We start from the raw sequence: 17,730 nt of genomic DNA, 5'->3' as shown, positions 1-17,730 counted from the left end.
TGGGATCTCGCGAGAGTACCTGCTCGTGCCTTCACGCGGGGCACTCCCTTGTAGGAAAACAATGCTCGCGCGGTTTGACGCGGAGATGGTGAACTGGTATTTCCAGTCGGCTGATCACATGTGCAACACAACAGACTTTAATATCAAATCAAACAGTGGCAGTTTTAGTTAGAAGTTCGAAGTAAATATCAAATGAACAATTCACAGCATAATCTTTAATTATGTTACATCTTAAACTCTTTTTAAAAACACACAGATAATGACACCTTTTCAGCTCATCATTAAGTCCATCCCATAACCTCACTCCCAAAATCGACACATCTATATTCAACATTTGTTCTTACTTTACAGGTTTCAAACATTAACACCCCCCTGAACTTTTAAATTGCTTTCCTTTGAAAAAATTATTTTTGAATTCCACCTGGAATGCTATTATTCAACACAAGGAACATACTTTCTAATAATGTTTTTAAATATATAGATAGATAGATAGATAGATAGATAGATAGATAGATTCCAATTAGTAATCTCTGATAGCAATCAAGTAATTCTTTAATCAGCATTTAATGTTACAAAACTACTAAGTTTAAGCATGTACACAAGAAGTGTCGTTTATTTAAATATATATACTTTATGTCGATGTCCAGATTTGAATGTGGCCCGATCCAGGAGCCACCCGGTCCAGATTGGAATTCCATGTTGAACTTAAAAGACAACAAGAGTTCTTCTCAAAAACAGAATTTCATTAGACTATAAAACAGTTTATGAACATGTTGATTTTTTAACAATGAAGCTATGTAACAATATACAAATGGGAAATGATCTGCTTGTACTGTACATGAAAAGACGAGACAAACAAGTACTAAACAATTTTATTACTGTAAGTATAGTCAGGATAATTACCTCATTGGGAGCCGACAAGGTTATGTTTTCATCTGCGTGTATTTATTTTATTTATTGGTTTGTATGTATGTATGTAACCAACTTTTCACAAAATCTACTCACCCGATGGGATGTTAACGGCAAACCGTTTCGAATAAATTCCCCAAAACTTTGAAAAAATGTCCCATTTATTTCCTTTCATCTTGTCACACAAAATTTCCTTTGACATTTTCTAGTAATACACTGACACATCTCCTAGAAAGCCTTGCATCTTCTCCATACCCTGGTAACTTAGCCATTAGTCTGTGTATTTATATATGTGCTGGTTTGAACGTATGTATTTCACCAACGTTTTGCAAAAACAACTCATCCGAAATGCGTGTAGCTACCTGACCTACCTAGTTAATATCAATATGAGCTAACATCTATCGTGCCAGTGATGCTCACTCGGTTCCGATAAGAAATGTGGCGTTAGTGAAGGTCTGCGCTCTACCGAGTACCGAAGGTACCGAGTGTACTTTTACTTATGAAATCTGATTATAGGAATATTTTGTTGAAGTGGCAGGATTAGGAAAGTTTTACTTCTTTCTACCAATTTTAAGACATGTTGAATTAAATAAATGTGATTGGTATTTAATTCTGGGCCAGACGGATTCCATCTGGACCTCGACATATATGTATATATATATATATATATATACACATACATACATATCTGAGATTGTGAGTCAATATTAGGACAATTTCTTATTTTTTTTAGATGGTCCTAATTCTTACTTTAAAATCAGAATTAGATAAGGATTTAAAACCATTTTTTTCCCGGTGCCCCTAATCCTCTTCTATAGGTAATAGAATAATAACAGGTGCATTAAATAAATACACTTGATTTTATTTTTCCCCTTATGTCAGAAATATCTCAAAGCAATTAAATCAGTTCAGGTCAGGTCAGCGTCATTTATCCAAGTTATACTGATGAAGCCACTGAAAGCACTTGAAAAGGAGGCAAATGTCTGCCAAGACCTTTTGAGAGAAATAAGTGCAATTTTAACATTTTGTCATTATTATTAATAATTATGTTCTTGTGCATGTTTTCACAAACCTACCCTTACAGAGTTACACCCGGAGTGTCAAACACATTTTAGTTCAGGGGCAAAATACAGTCCAATTCCATCTTGAGCGGGCCGGTCGGTAGTGAAACCTTTTGGTGCAAAACACAGTGAAATAAAAAAAAAAAAAAAACAACAACTTCTCTGATAGCTGTTATGCATGTTTTTACAAATGTCTTTGAAGCTAATACTAGTTTGATGGCAGCATCACCAATATCGCAGCTCAGATCTCAGTGTTGAGTTTTTAAGAAATTTAAAAAAAAAAGTTTTCTCTGAAATGTTAACAACTTGCTTGGTAGTTTGGCGGATCACACTGGAGCCTCCTGTGGGCTGAGTTTGGGTGGCAGGCCTTCTGCTTGACACCCCAGTTTACAGTAACAATATTTCATCAATGAGTTACCTTGGTTTCACTACCCCCTACAGACACGGGTCTCCTTGTCGTCTCACGTCTGCTACTCTTACTAAAAACACTGCTATCCCCACGAAATAAACCAAAAACATTTGATGCTTTTTATAAACTAAAAAACCCAGTCAGTGTGTTCTTTGCAACATCATCCCATGGGCCCCTGTGCCATATGTTTAACAGCAATGAGTCCTTGCATATAAACTGGAAAATTTAAAACTTTATGCACACACAGAATTCAAAAGGATATCTCAAAATAAAATATTTAATACATCAAATGTTTTTCCCGTTTTTATTTTTAAAACACAAGCCATAATTATATATATATATAAAAAAAGGTGAAATAAAATAATTCATATTTCAATGTGATTTATGTAAAAACAGTAATTAACGTACTAAAAATACAACAATCCTGAGTAAGTTTGGGCCCCACCAAATTAAACTGGCTCTTACGCGGCTCACCACCATGTCCCATCAGCTCAAAGAGAAAAAGTTTAAAATATAGAGACAGATTTATGTGTAGATTTGTGAATGTAACTGACTGAGCAAATCAGTTTCTACACAAACAACACTTTAGGCGATTCTGAGGTCCTGGAAAAAAATTCAATTAAGAAAAGGAAATTTTGCCCAGGGTAAATTTTTATCTTTTCCAGGTCGTATTTAAACATCATGTTTAAAGCACACAGTACACGTCAACAAAAAGAGTGAATATCAACAATAATATAAAACTAAATGAATGAACTTTAACATGGGCTTTTTGTAGCACACTTCTGATATTACACTAACAAGACAACATGAACTTAACATGACCATTACTGCATACAAATATAAAAAAAAAGTACTATTTCAGATATTTCCCCCAAATACAGCAATGTATCATGTACAAGTTATGTTAAGAAAGTTTTGAGTTTTTTTTAACTATAAAAGAACTTAAATTACAACATTTATTTACAAAATTCAGATCCTGCAACTTCACAATGTTTTCACACAGTTAAATCTACACCTCTGTCTCCACATTGGATTACTAGTACATTCTATGGTAAGAAAGCACATCTCTACATGTGACCCGGGAATGCTGCCCACAACTACAGCACAAACCGTGGCAACATGCAGGAAACTAGTCTCTGTATTTTAGATTTTTTTTTCTGGTTTTCCAATGTAGCTATATAAATTACAAATATTACAAATATTTACAATGACAACCTAAAACGGTAAAAAAGTCTAACAAAACAGTGGATAATTTTTTTTTCCTTTCTTTAACAGGTAAGTGGTTTGAAACAGAGGACAGACAGTGAGGTGGGAAGAACATAAAAGCAGGAGAAGCGACACTAAGATGCTGCTCTGTGAAATAAATATGAAATGAATAAATAAAATCAAACTGTTGTTGTCTTGGCATTAATTTAGGGTGATAGATTCCTTGACTGAAAGCTACAGTATTGGGAGGGAAAACGTCTTGTGCAAACACCGGGGACAAATTTCTTCAAAGAATTTATGTTGCGCACTGTTTCACTCGCGCAAAGATTCAGTAAGTGCTCACAGATGTCTTTTAATTGTTATGCCACCTAAAAGTAAAGTGGTACAAAATGCTAGAAACGTGTGTGTCAGTATCCTCAGGAGTATTCGAGCACGGGACTGAGGACTATACAAATACTACACATTCTTCAACTAGATTTGTTTTTTCCCTTTTAAAAAATGTGTGATGAACAGTAAAATGTATAAAATTCTGAATGATTGTTCATCCCGAAATCCTATTGTCAGTGTCAAATATCAGATGGAACTAATCTTTTCTCTCGGGTGCTTTGTTGATGGTCCCAGCTGTGCCTCTGTCAGTACCTTAATTCAGATGTGGATCAGTGGGATCGGGAAGAGCAACTGGTGTCGGACAACATAAAGTTGATGACAAGTGAAAACAGTAAACATTTTTTTCCTAGAGTACAAAATATAGATTACTATCTCTATTTCCTTCAGACCTACTTCACAAAGGCCTTTGCTTCACTCACACTAAGTCTACAGCCACATGTCCATCGTTTCTCACAAGAGAAGTTTTCCATTGCGGTGAATTTTCAGGATTTTTCCGAGTCTCTGTTTTGCTGTTGCAAGTCCTTTCTTTGGACGTTTCCCTGAATTGGAGTAAAGAGAAATATTAGACATATACCATCACAGATATGCCAGATGTTGTTGAAGGTACTTTATTAGCTCATTGCTCACCTTGCCCAACTCCCATTGCGCCTTGGCTGGCTAAACCAGCAGGGGACGTTGCGGAGTGCGAGCTGCTGTTCTGCGGAGACAGGGAGGGTCTTCGTGAAGTGAGGAACACGCCGGGTGCCATGGCTCCGCTGCCTCTGGGGCCTCCGGGGCCGTAGGGTCCAGGCCCAGCTGTGTATTCATGGTCCAACAGACTAGCGGAGAAATAATCCATCCTTCTGTCGGGGCTGTCGTCCGCCGCGGACTCGGGTGCCGGTGTCGGGGAGGGTGGGGCTGGCTCGGCGGGGACAGGGGGAGGAGTGACGACAGGAGCAGGAGGACGCTGCTTTTTGGTGTACTTTCTCTTAGCAGGCTTTTGCTGCTCCTGAACAAAACGCCCGACCCCAGAAAAAACATGAGGATTGTTTCTGCTGAACATCCTGAAATGGATACCTACTTCTCAGATCAACATTCTCTGTTCACACACTCACTTGTTGAGCCAGCTTGGCAGCAGCTGCAGCCAGGCCGGTTTCTACCGAGGCCACTCGAGCTCCTTCTCTTGCAGGTCGCTCCTGCTTTGGAAGGGTGGGCATCACTCGGGCTGGAAGGAAGCAAAGTACTCAGATCAACTTCTGGATGCTCAAAAGAAAACATCTTTGTCGTTTGAATTCACGTACCTTTTGGGCTCCATGGTGTGTCGTCCCAGTTTTTCTTCCGCTTCATCTTCGTCTTGCTGGCATGATCTTCTTCATCAGACTCCAAGGATGGGTAAACTGTGAGGAAAAAATGACAAGTATCACAAAACTTGGATCAACAGAACGACTAGTTAAAGCCTGTGCTTCTACTGTAACTGCTTTGTACAGCAGCTCACCATAGTCTGAATCTTTGAAGCAGGTTCCCAGAGTCTCCTGCTCATCCGGACTGTCGTCGTCGCTCAGGTGACGCGCTGGCCGTTTGATCGGTCGTTTTCCAGGCCGCTGGACGACAGGTTTTTTCTCCGGGTTTGTCTTTTTGACCCCTCCTGTCACCCACACAGCCCTGCCACCCTTCTCTTTGACAACACCCAAGCCCTCCGTCAGGCCTCCGGAGATGGACAAGGGAGATGAAGAGGAGGACGAGGATGAGGAGGACGGCGGATTGGCCATGGAGAGCATCCCTTGGATGGCGTCACGGGTGCTGGGAGAAGCTGGGGCTTCCTCACTGTGAGACGCACATAGTTGAGTAACCATTCATCTCAAAATCAAAACCTATGAGCTCAGTGGTTCGATGCCACTGACATTTTAGTCGATCTCACCTGAGAGTTGCAGGGTCCAATCCCCCCACCTGCTTGCTGGCCTTTAATAAGTCCAGAATGCCTCCTGCCCCACCCTTCACTCCATGAGCAGCCAGAGCCTCTTCATCAGTGGTGTAATCCTCCTGAAGACAAACCAGAGAAATGCCACCTTTATAGAGGTAATAACCAGCCTGGTCTGATAAATGAGCCTTTGTCGAGTCACAATACTTATTGGTTGTTAACAACAAATACATTTGAGCTCCTCTCAATTAACGCTTTTATTAAAAGTTGTTTGTGTCGCTTTACAAAGTGTGAAAGCTACAAAACTGGAAACAAGTAAAGAGAAGACAATCAAAGAGCAAACCAAATCATTCAGATTAAAAAATAAATACAATTCTTAATTGAACTTGTATTTTAGTTTGAACAAACCAAATACAACCCGATGGACTGAGAGGAAACAGTGAAGCACTGCGAACATGATGTGGAATGTTTGACCAGCAAAGCTCAAAAGAGTCAATGTTTCAACCGACGTCCTCATCTAATCTAAACCAAGGCTGTCGCAGTATACTGGTATTGATGTTAATTATTAGAATTTTCCTGAACTAGTTAGTATATATTCTGTTTCTTCAGCGCTGCAGCTCAGCTTGACTCCCAGGTTACGACTGTAAACGGTCCAACACAGAGAACAAGACACTGCGATCTGAAAATAATCACTCGCCTGGTGTGGGACTTTTTTAATCCCTGTGAAGTGGGCCAGCAGTCAAACAACACCACAAACCTTCTCACCCTTCTTTCCTTACACCCCTCTGCAGATTCTGCCACAGCACAGAGTGAGTTGTATGAACATGGAAAGTGAGCGTTGCAGTAAGAGTAGAGGATGTAGTGAGGTGTGACTGTTTGTCACTTTCTGGTAAATATATAATCTATGACGTATTATAAATTCATGATAGATCCGGTTGTGTACGATTGATACGTCACTGACAATGAACGAGAGGTGAAAATCTGATACCGATATGAAATGAACCATGTAACTAGATCTCACAGTTCAGAAACGTTTCCGTGAGAACCGACAGCTCGATCCATCATAATCTCACCTCAATGTCGAAGTCCACCTCTCCTGGCTCTCTGATGCGATTCGGGTCAGAACAGGGTTTTGCTCTCGGCAGCTTCCGGGGAAGACCTGAACGTACGAAAGAGTTCGTTTTCAGTGTCAGTGTGGCTTTAAAACCACCATCCTGATAAACACTAAATCGATAACCTGGGAAAGCTACTTTATTCGTAACACTGGTGATATCTTACCACTTAATTTCTTTTTCTTGCTCGGCCCGGCAGCCTTGCGACGCGGGGGAGGCGTCTCGTCAATCTGCAGCTCGTCGTCAGATTCCAGGTCGGACAAACTGGAGCCGTCTCCAGCAAGATGTTTGTAGCTTCCAGCACTTCCTGCACCATTTCTGCTGCCATCCTTCTTACTAAAGCCAGAGACAGAAAGTAAAACCCCTCAAGACTTATTACAACTAAAATGTCACTAAAGTACGAAACACTCCGGATGACTCTGCAGCTTACCCCTGGATTTTGCCATTGGTGAGCACAAGTTTCAGTTTGCTTTTATTTAGCTTCCCTTCAAACTCCTCCAATGGCAAGTCCAGCTGTAAAGACAACATTTATTCCAGGGTGAAAGGTTTAGAAACAAAAACTGCTAGATTTCAAACAAACAACAACCCTTTTTCACATGAGTTTACACATTCCACACCTTATTCTTGTTCTTGTTTTTTCCAGGTTGAAACTTCTTCAGTGTATGTTTGGTGTGGATTTCAATGAGATCCATTTCTCCTGCTTCTGCCTTCAGCAGCGCTTTCTGACTCTTCTTTTTGGTTGCCGGGGGTCCCAGACCCCCTATCACCTCCTTGGGTTTGGCTCCTTTCTTTTTTCCAGGTGGGCGTCCAGAATTCTGGGCGGCGGTCAGAGGAGCTTTGGACAGTGGGGAACCAGGGAACTGAGGTCCGGTGCGACCAATGTTTTGCTGGAAGATGTCCTGACATAAAACAGCAAAGTCTGATTGATTAGATATCAGTGATAAATAAAATAAGAACTCCACATGTTCTTGGACGAAAACCTTTAAGTGTATTTACCTCAACCAGACGAATCTCCTTGGCCAGGTCTTTGACGAGGGTCTGAGTATTGATGGTTTCAGGAATCTCCACTTCATGCTCTGGTAAAGCCTGAATGTAGGAAGACAACTATATAACATCTTGCAAAATACTTTACAAAGCCACAACTTAGACATTGATCAATTTCAATGGCCGTGTATAGCAAAACATTCTCACTTTAAAAAAACAACAACAAAAACATCATATATCGAGCTACACCCTGTAGCTATCATCTTTGCTTGTAAAAAGACTGGGGAGGAAAACTAGCACAGGCTTGAAATGATAAGAAAATGTACCAGCATGTCTGAACTACTACACTCCTGAATTAATGACTAAAATATGGACGGATAAAATCACGAGCAAGAGTTCACCTCTTTTCGAGTCCAGCCGCGGAAAGCGTTGTTCAGAGCTTTAGCTCCATGAACCAGATACGTTGCTGGGTGTCTGCGATTTTCTCTCAAACCTTTTATAATATAAACACACACACATAGCGGGAGTGATTAAAGGAAACACAGGCCATTTAAAGTACGAGTATAAAAACACAACATGACCAGTATCAGACCGATGGAAGTTTCTCACCTCTGAAGGTATCGAGGAGATGCTTTCCAACATACCAGCACACAGTCTCAAAGTTTGGAAAGCGGAACAAATCTGCTGTGCTCAATCTCTTCTCTATTTCATATGCTCTATAAATGAGAAGAGCAACAACCGTCAGACTTTCATGATGAATCCAACAAACTGATAAGATTTACTTCTTAGAGATAAAGGATGAGTCATTTTGAAGAAAAACTTAAAACAAGATTGTAGCAAATGTACAACTGCAGCAACGTGGAGATTACATAATAATAATAAAACTCTGAATCTCAACAGCAATGCAGAAAAATCCCCTTGTAAATAGCATTAAACATCGATTGTATAGCAGATGATCACAAAAATAGAGCAGAGAAAACTCACCTCAGTTGCATGTCAATGTTGAGACTGTGCAAGAAGTTTCCTCCAAAGGCCAGACAGTCCACTGGAGTCAGCACAGCATGAATCCACCCTGAAAGAACAACAAATTATTGTCTTTGTAATAGCAGCAATAAAAAAAAGTGTTGGCAACTGGAATTTAACAGTTTTAGTAGTTTTTGAGTATCAGTGGAAACCAGCTGAAATTTGCTCATGAGCGCTTACCGGTTGGTATGAACAAGGTATTTCCCTGTTTGACAGAACACTTGTAACACATATCGACCTGGTCCCCAAAGAACATCTCATTCTGGCTTGATGAAGAGTTCCAGCGCTCAAACAGTGCTAGGTTCGCCGCAGTGGGAGAAATCAGGTAGAAGATTTTCTCACCCTGAATGAAACAGAGAGGAAGTTTATAGCACTGAACAGAAACTTTTTAAAGATGACTGAATACGTGCTCTCTCTCACCCTCAGGACATGGTACCACACTGACGTCCCTCCAAAGTCAATATGGAAATCTGTGTAGCTATCCTTCACGCCCATGAGGCAGTACTTCTGCACGTTAGGACGTTCAAAAACAGATTCTTCAGGCCAGAGGTTTTCCACCCATGACAGTTTCCGGACAATCTTCGGGGTCTCTACCAGGTTTGAGAGCCTGAGACAAGTCCAACACGTCTCATTAAAGACTACAAAGTTTTGAACAAATAATCTAAACAAATAATGACACAAAGAACAATCAGCACAGAGAAGATCTCCTCTATGTACCTGGTCTCAGAAAACTCCAGGCTGATCACATTGAGCACTCCGTCTCTGTTGGGGCTGTTGTAGTATTCCACAAAGTCTCCCAACCGCATCTTCATGTCACATTGGCGAGACACATCAATCACGTCAATCTCTTTATCCGCACCTGCAATTAAAACACAAGTCATTAAGGATCCTCCTTTAATTACACACAATGATTTAAAATACCATTATCTTGTCAATTGCACACGCAAATGTGTAAGATCAATGTCTTTAAATGCAACACTTTGTGTACCAGGGTCTTACCGATGTAGTGCTCTACATCAGTGACGCCGAACGATGATGGAGGAAGAGTCATGCCGAGGCCATCTCGCCGTAGTACCATGACAGGAACGCTAAACGAATGCTCTTCCAGAAACTCAACAGTCAGCTGGGCGCCTGACGGCTTCAGCAAGACTTCATCCGCACTGGTAAAAATCACATGAGCAGATATGTGAATGAGTGATAAAATACGAAAGTGAAATATGTCAGCTGAGAATATTTGATGATTCAATTACAGTAAAACATAACTTTGATAAAAAAAAATATAGAAAGATTGAGTGAGAAAAATAATATAAAAGGATAATAAACACTAACTGAACATAGTTCACCTCACATCCTGCAGGTAAAGAGTATAATGGACAGTTAACCAGTTAAAGAATTGTTGCATGTCATTCGGAGACACTTACTTGGGGAACGTGCGGCTTCGTAGCTCGCGAACAAACTGTGGACTGCCTGTCTTCACCGGCCGACTCGGGTCTCTTCCCACAGCGGCTCCTCCATCTGTCTGCTTATTGCCTCCTCTGCGTTTACGCACTGAACCAGTAGAGATAAGGAAAAATACTGACATAGCGAATGATCATAAACAATGAACTACAATCCCGCTTTACAGTGCTAAGAGTTAAACTTAAAATGTAACAACTTACTGACAGAAGGGCCGTGGGTGACCTGACAGTTAGGGCAGTGATATAGGTCGATCTCAGCTGCTTTGTCCTCTTCCACTCCAACACAGCTAGACAGAAAAGGTACGTGCATGACCGATTTATTATTTCCAAAGACCACATCTTAGCTACATCAACAATCATGCAACACAACACACAAATGTTTCCTCATATACGGAATGTAGTGGAAATAATAAAAAGTGAAAATAACCTACCTTCCATGAAACCAGTCCTGACAAATGTCACATTCAATCATGAAGCGTGTCACATCGTATGGCAGCCGGCACAAGCAGTACACTGGCACTGAAGCCATGTTCAGGCTGTGTGGTAAAATCCAAAAGGCTTCAACTCTTCAGTAATAAAGCAAAGTTACTGTTGAACTGAACTTAAAGTCACTTCTGTTCCAGATCCCTGCAGGTGACACACATGACCTCCGGGATTCTGCTGAAATCCTGTTAAAGATACAATAAGAGAGCAAAGAAATGGAGGAAACATGACACCAATGCAAAAGTGGCACGGAAATGATAAGTGTTACAAACAAACCACATAAACCAACAACAGCTGCAAGAGAAAAAAAAGTTCAGTCAACTCGCTGCATGAGCAAGTAGCTAACGTATCGAATTCGAACCATTAATCTTTAAACCATCTAAATATAGGCAAACTAAACAAAATGTATGAACAAGCAACAAATGCGTTTTAAAATCGGAAACAGTATGCATATGTAAAACAGCAGTAATCAGTAACGTCAGTAACGATGTTTGTAAACACGGCGCGCTCAGGGAATATTGTAATGCTAACGCTTTAGCCGTTAGCACGGAAGCTATCGTGTTAGCATCAGAATCAAAATATTTTCGTAAAAGTGATCACCCAAACGAGTTGCTAAGATTGCGTTAGGTGTTTTCACAAACAAACACCAAAAGCCTGCATCAGAGCAAGTTAATTTTCTGAGAAACAACGTCGATCTGTTCGAAGCTCGCAACTCACCGATGTGCCGCCGCGGCTGGGCCCAGCGTCCGAAAGCCGTTGTAATCCCCACGCAAGCTCGAGGCTTACGGCCTTATTATGCAACGTCAATTAACAATTTCTTTTCACCACATTGTTTTGTTCATCAACTTTTTAATGCCCAAATTGCGAGGCTGAGTCCACAAGTTACCGCTGGACCCAAGAAGTGAAAACCCCGAGCGCTTCTAAGCGAGCACAATAACAACAAATAACGGAGCGTTGAACCGCATCAACGCCATTTCAAAGGTAGGAACGTCAGACCGTTGTTCCCTGTTTGTCCGCCGAGCCATGGACAATAAAGTTGCGACAATCAAAAGCGGAGAAGAATTTTAAAAAAAAAACGTTGTAGAAGACGAGTACAAACTGTAACCATAATTTACTTACTTATAACACACACATACGCATACATGTATTTACAAAGAAGACACGAGTAGAATGAAAAAAGTACAAATTAATGGAAATATAGTGTTACTCTATCAAATATTTATTAGAAAATTTTAATATAATATAATCTGAAACGATTAAGATTATGAAAAACATTAAAACAAAGTGATTAAGAACAGCACATAAAGGAGAATGAATAAAGTGAAAGCCATACCAAGACAAAGGTACTAAAATCAGTAAAATCTCTTGTTTAATGTCTGAGCAAATAATAGTATTTCAAGGCCTGATAAAAAAGAAGTGATTAGCAGGAAGTTTGTTCCACTGGTGGGAACCAAAAGCTGCTTCACCTTGTTTGCTTCTGACTCTGAGAACACTTTCTGAGAACCTCGGGGGTCTGGATGTTTTATATTCTTCAATTAAATCCGACTATAACTCTGATAATGCAAGAAGCAATATTTGGAAGTGGATCCTTTGAGGACTCTGGATGAGCTGCAGATATCCAACAGATTCTTTAGCCTATAAACACACAATTACAACACAATTAATCAAAGAAACAATCCAGCTTTCTGAAAATAAACACATCCAAGTTTCTGTGACTCTTGTTTGGTTAGAAATCCTTTCATTCTTGCAATAATTTTCAGACGGTAGTAAGCTGATTTTGTTATGCAATTATTCTCACCAGTATGATTAATTGTTGGCCAGTGCACAGAAATCAGTAAGTATTAAGTCTCACACACTGACAGCAACATGAGGTACATTCTTCATTGGTTTCACATACAAGGCCCATGGGCCAAAACATGTCTGCTAGAGTCCAACCCGACCTGACAGATGACCTTGTCCCTCTATCAATCTTCTGCAGCGCTCATATCTCTGAATTGTAGTTCGCCACCAAACAGGAGGAAAAAAACCAACAAACAAACACGAAATTGTAATCTGATGTTTAACATCATTTATTTTGATTAGTTACAAAACATAAATAAAATCAACAGTTGAATTAGTTACAATTTACAGAGGCTAAATCACCAGCAACATACTTTTTTTTTTTTTTTTTTTATATATATCCTGATTACTTTTTTTTTTGCCCAAATGTATTTTTCATCATTGGTTCTCAGTCATGCCGTTTTGGGACTCCCCAGATTTTTGCTTCATTAGTGTTCCTATATATTGTATTGTCCTGCAGCTCAGCAGGCAGGTTAGTCCATCCGACATCTTCACAAAATATATCATTTTTTTGTGGTTGAAAGCTGAAATAAGAAGTCAAAACTGTTCACAAATCATCTGGATGTGACGTTGAACGACCAGGACCAGTCCGGACTCAGGAGGTATATCAAAGCAGGGAGTCCCATGTAAACAGGGATGAAAACCAGTGTTTTCTAGTTTCATATAACCTCTGATTTATAGTGATGAGAACACATTTTTACAATTTATACAACCTCATTCCAAAATACAAAAATAATCTTTATTTTTTTTTTTTTTAGATAACATTTTGGTAACACTTCAAGGACAAAGCAAGCTCCATATCATGAGTCATGATCATTAAGCTGTAGCTTGTTAGATACATGTTAGTATCAGACGTGACAGCACAGTATCTCACCTTTACTAATAATGAACTACATCTCTGTGAAGATGTGGGAAGTCTTGAAAAGCAACAAAAACAGAGAACTGTATGAATTCATACTCTAGATGATGCAGTTTCTGAGCAGCCATACCATGGAGCACGGGCCGTTTCTCTTTGATCATGTTTTAAAAAAAAAAAAAGTATTTTTTATCACATTTAGTGGTCTTTACCTTCCGTAAAATCTCTGGTTTTCAGTGTCAATCCCTCTTTCATTCCTAAAACAGAAATGCTGCTTTGACTACGAGCTACTTTTACACCAAAAATGCATCAACTCCCGACCATCAATGGTCAAATGTGTGTATGGCGAAATGTACTGCTGTACCAGTAATATACTGTCTGCTGATGTATTACTCCGCGTATCGAATAATGATGTGATTTTTAGAAACCGAGGAATGGAAAACAGTTTCGACTTGAGTAAACCTTTAGGAGGGTGCACGAAGCACAGTCCTGGCCCACATTTTAGCTTCTGGTCAGTCCCCACAGACGGGCGACGCTCAAAGGCTCGACAGTTCACGGTTGTAATAAAGAATTTGAGCAACGCCAAACAAAACTGGAAAAATAGGCAAGTGAGGATCACACAACAGTGTTGAACAGGACACCTACAACCAGTTTATGATCCAAGATCTCATCTGTGTTTTCAGTCCAAAACACGGGCAGCAGGAACATTTCCATTCGAATGAAAGCAGTATACCATGGGACGACCACAAAGCTTTGTCACACATTAAAAATATACACCCACACGCTCACGAAATATAGTAATTTTAAAAGGCAATGTGGGATTGACCCACATGGTTTCCCGTTAATCATTAATAACTTGGCAGTTAGTTTTTTTTGTTTTTTTTCTTCTTCCTCCTCTGAGCGTGACACTGATAGATTTCAATGGGCAAATTGCAACCTGACAGCAAAACTGTGAAATGTGAGAGTACATCTCACGACAAGCAAATTTAGCCTTGGTAACTGATAATAAATTACGAGATTCTTCAATATAGATGACGTAGGTGCAAGCAGTTTGGACTCAGGCGAGACGAGTTACGTGGTGTAGGTCATGCAGTCTTGGCCTGAGTGTGTGTCTGGTTACGCTCTGAGCTCAAATGGCAGGTTTCACCATCACATCGGGAAAAACTCTGATCCTGTAAGTTGAGAAAACAAAAGAACGATACAAATCGAACGCATGCTGTGCTGCTGTGATGTATTTGGTGGTTTCTTGGTAATAAAGGGAGCCGGATCAGGTTTACTGGGGTCAGTCTGTCTCGGGTGCCGTTGTTCATTTGTGTCCACTGAAGCTTTCTGTGCTGTAGGCCTATGTTTAAAAGATCCTGAAAAATCCTGTATGAGCGTGGTATTCGTCACTGTGCTTCTACAAAAATATCATATGCCTTACAAGACAAATCAATACAATACGTGCTGATCAATTTTGATGACCATTACTAATTGCACTTTTTAAAACTTGATAGTCCTTTCACTGTGAGCTTTGACAAGTTAAACAAAAAAATGTCAACACTGTCAAATATTTTTGTCCCCATCGCCTCGGCCTCGGGAGATTTCAGGTCCAGCTGAGGAGGGTTGCCAACAAAAACATGACTGTTAATTTGCGTCCGACGACATAAGTGATATGTACTCAGATAATCCATAAACACTCAACCACACTCATAAATGCACTCACTCATACATTAAAGACTTTATACATCTCAACATCCGAACGCATCACGGTTCACAGACCCCGGCTGTTGTGTTACCCTCAGTTTGTACATACTAAACACTACCATCTGACTTTCACATTCATTTCCCCACCTCATCCAGAAGTAACACTGGAACTCATATATTCATTGCAGTCACAACTCTCACGCATACACAAAACCAATACTCCCAGTGGATCCACTTCACGTCCCGACCCACTGGTATCTCCATCTCTTGGACCTTCATTTGACCTCACACTTCGCTCGGTTTCATTTCTGTCCCAGAGGAAGGGTCGAGGTGGGGGGTGTTGGGTGAATTTTGGCACTGGAAGGTAGAGCAGCAGTCGAGCAGGAGGAGGAACATGTGGAGGAGGGCGAGGAACAGGAGCAAAACGTCCCGCCAGCAGTCGCGCTGCTGTCTGCGGGTGCAGCGGAGCCATCGCCGGGCAGCAGAGACGCCGCCGCAGACACTGGTGATGAGGGCAGTTGGGAAGGCAGCAGCGGTTGGCTTTGAGGTGGCGGGTGGGGCAGCTGGGTGACGGGCTGTGTCTGTGACAGTGACGGAGAAGCTGTTTGCATCAGGGGCTGCGCTGTCGGCTGGCGACTGGCGGGAGTTTGGTAGCTCATCTGCTGCAAGGGATGCAGGTGTAAACTCTGCTGCATCTGTGGCACTGGAGCAATGTGCGTTTGCTGTGGCGCTGGTCCCGGGGGGTGCAGGGTGGACAGGTTTCCGCCCCCTGGTGGAGGGGCTGCCCCAGGCAAGCTGGCAGGGGTCGGTTGTGCCTGGGGGTTTAGCTGAGCCGCCGGAAACCAACCGGGTGGAGCACCCTGCAATCAAAACAGCAAAGAATACAGAAAAAGAAACACAATGGCTTTTTATTGTGCTTTGCTCCTGACATAAATGACATTCATGAAAAATTACCCAAATCTTGTTTTTCTGGTAATAAACCTCACTTATCCTGAACAGCAGTACCAAAACACTTTACACCGTTGGTCACGTTCAGCCATTCATACACACACTTACAGATAGAAGCAATGGCTGCAATGCAAAGTGTACAACCTCCATTTGAGCTATGAGGCGGGGAATCAAGCCTTCACCCTGGGGATATGATGACGACCCACTCTAACTGAGCCACGATGAACCCATTTCCACTTTTTGCCTATAGTTTCTTCAATACAAGCATCAAATATAAAAGAACCTTCAGACGAAACACAGGTAAAATCTGTTTTCCTAAATCTGCCTATCTGAAAGTTTTATATCACATTTAACGTTCGACGGGTGAAGAAAACCCTGCTTCTCACGGCTGATATCTGAATGTTGCTGCAGGGAAGCATCTCGCCTGTGTCACCCGATTGTTGTCAGACTCGTTACTGAAAGAAAGACAACCACTCAGAGCTCTTCTGGAAAGTGTCCACACTTCATGGCTCTGCAGCATTCTGCCAGCAGCAACGGCTCATCAGAACTGACTCAACGCTGTCTAACCTCATTTCATCATCTATTGATACTATCAAAATAAAGGCTGTGTTTTTCTTTGAAAATATCAAAAAGCATCATCAACGGCATTACTGATACAAGATAAATTACCTATGTGGCCATAAATTTAGAATGTTTTGTGAATTGCAGTGTTGCATGTGTGAATGTGAGACTGTGTTAGTTGACGTCTTACCTCTGTTGACTGGTTCCAGCCTCCCAGCTCCTGCTGAATCTGTTTGATTTGATTCAGAGAAGGCTTGGACGGGGCAGGGCCCACAGTCTCCTTCGTCCAATTATCGACCAGTTTGTGCAGCTCATCTGTGAATGTGCTTTTCCTTAGAGGACTGTGATCTGTGGAAAAATGAGCCGTGAAACCCCTGTGTGTTATCGAGGATGTATTGTCTCCACTGAGCACCGTCCTGGAAGAAGGAACCTCTTTTATTAGCAGGCAGTGTGCTGTGATGCTCGGGGTTACAGTACTGTAACAGTTTGCTCTGCTCACTACCCAAGAAACTACCCGACTGCTGAATCCCTAAACAGCACATACATACAAAGGGCACACAGAGCGACGAATATATAAAGAGAGCGAGGAAGAAAGAAGTCATTAAACGCCTTACCGGAGTGTGTAAGTCCATTGTTGTCCATGTGAGAGTGAGGCCGAGGCCGCAGCTTGGTTTTGGCTTGCCGGGGCCTGCGAGGGGAGAGGACAGGAGGTCCCGTGGGCAGAGGAGAGGTCCGGGACAAGGAGACAGGCAGACTTTGCCTCTGGTCTTTGAGCGAGCGGAGTTGTCTGTACAGCTCCTGGAGCTCTTTGTTCTGCTGGGCCTGAAGGAAAACCACCTCTTTGATGTGCCTGGAGAGAAAGGAGTTTGTTAAAGAAAATCAAAGAAACACACAAGACAAATAATCTTTGCC

General features: G+C 41.3%; 2 protein-coding genes across 3 annotated transcripts in view; both read right to left on the bottom strand.

The window, feature by feature from the left end:
- Positions 1-2,976: 2,976 nt before the first annotated feature.
- On the bottom strand, positions 2,977-11,943 carry phf8 (PHD finger protein 8). 2 transcript variants are annotated; one of them, XM_080469238.1, is made up of 22 exons: positions 11,646-11,943; positions 10,877-11,113; positions 10,647-10,732; positions 10,410-10,542; positions 9,988-10,148; positions 9,706-9,847; positions 9,409-9,595; positions 9,169-9,331; positions 8,950-9,037; positions 8,575-8,681; positions 8,367-8,458; positions 7,978-8,067; positions 7,599-7,880; positions 7,412-7,494; positions 7,148-7,317; positions 6,943-7,028; positions 5,870-5,991; positions 5,447-5,775; positions 5,253-5,348; positions 5,067-5,176; positions 4,600-4,960; positions 2,977-4,511 (listed from the first exon to the last, which is right to left on the bottom strand). In XM_080469238.1, the coding sequence occupies exons 2-22, from the start codon at positions 10,972-10,974 to the stop codon at positions 4,423-4,425; spliced, it is 3,075 nt and encodes a 1,024-aa protein (XP_080325364.1). In that variant the 5' UTR covers positions 10,975-11,113; positions 11,646-11,943; the 3' UTR covers positions 2,977-4,422. The 2 variants fall into 2 exon arrangements, with proteins under 2 accessions (XP_080325364.1, XP_080325365.1); XM_080469239.1 differs by having other exon boundaries at positions 10,410-10,536.
- Positions 11,944-12,981: 1,038 nt separating this feature from the next.
- wnk3 (WNK lysine deficient protein kinase 3) overlaps positions 12,982-17,730 on the bottom strand; it is a 38,928-nt gene continuing 34,179 nt past the window's right edge. Inside the window, exons 21-23 of the mRNA XM_080469156.1 lie at positions 17,433-17,668; positions 17,009-17,166; positions 12,982-16,169 (exon numbers count right to left, since the gene is read on the bottom strand). Coding sequence (XP_080325282.1) covers positions 15,612-16,169; positions 17,009-17,166; positions 17,433-17,668 — 952 coding nt within the window. The 3' untranslated portion in view covers positions 12,982-15,611. The remainder of the gene's footprint in view (positions 16,170-17,008; positions 17,167-17,432; positions 17,669-17,730) is intronic.

This window comes from Lipophrys pholis (genome assembly GCF_963383615.2).
Source record: "Lipophrys pholis genome assembly, chromosome: 8".
NCBI lineage: Eukaryota > Metazoa > Chordata > Actinopteri > Blenniiformes > Blenniidae > Lipophrys > Lipophrys pholis.
The sequence above is the reverse complement of the archived record's forward strand: the minus strand, read 5'-3'. Positions and strand labels throughout refer to the sequence as shown.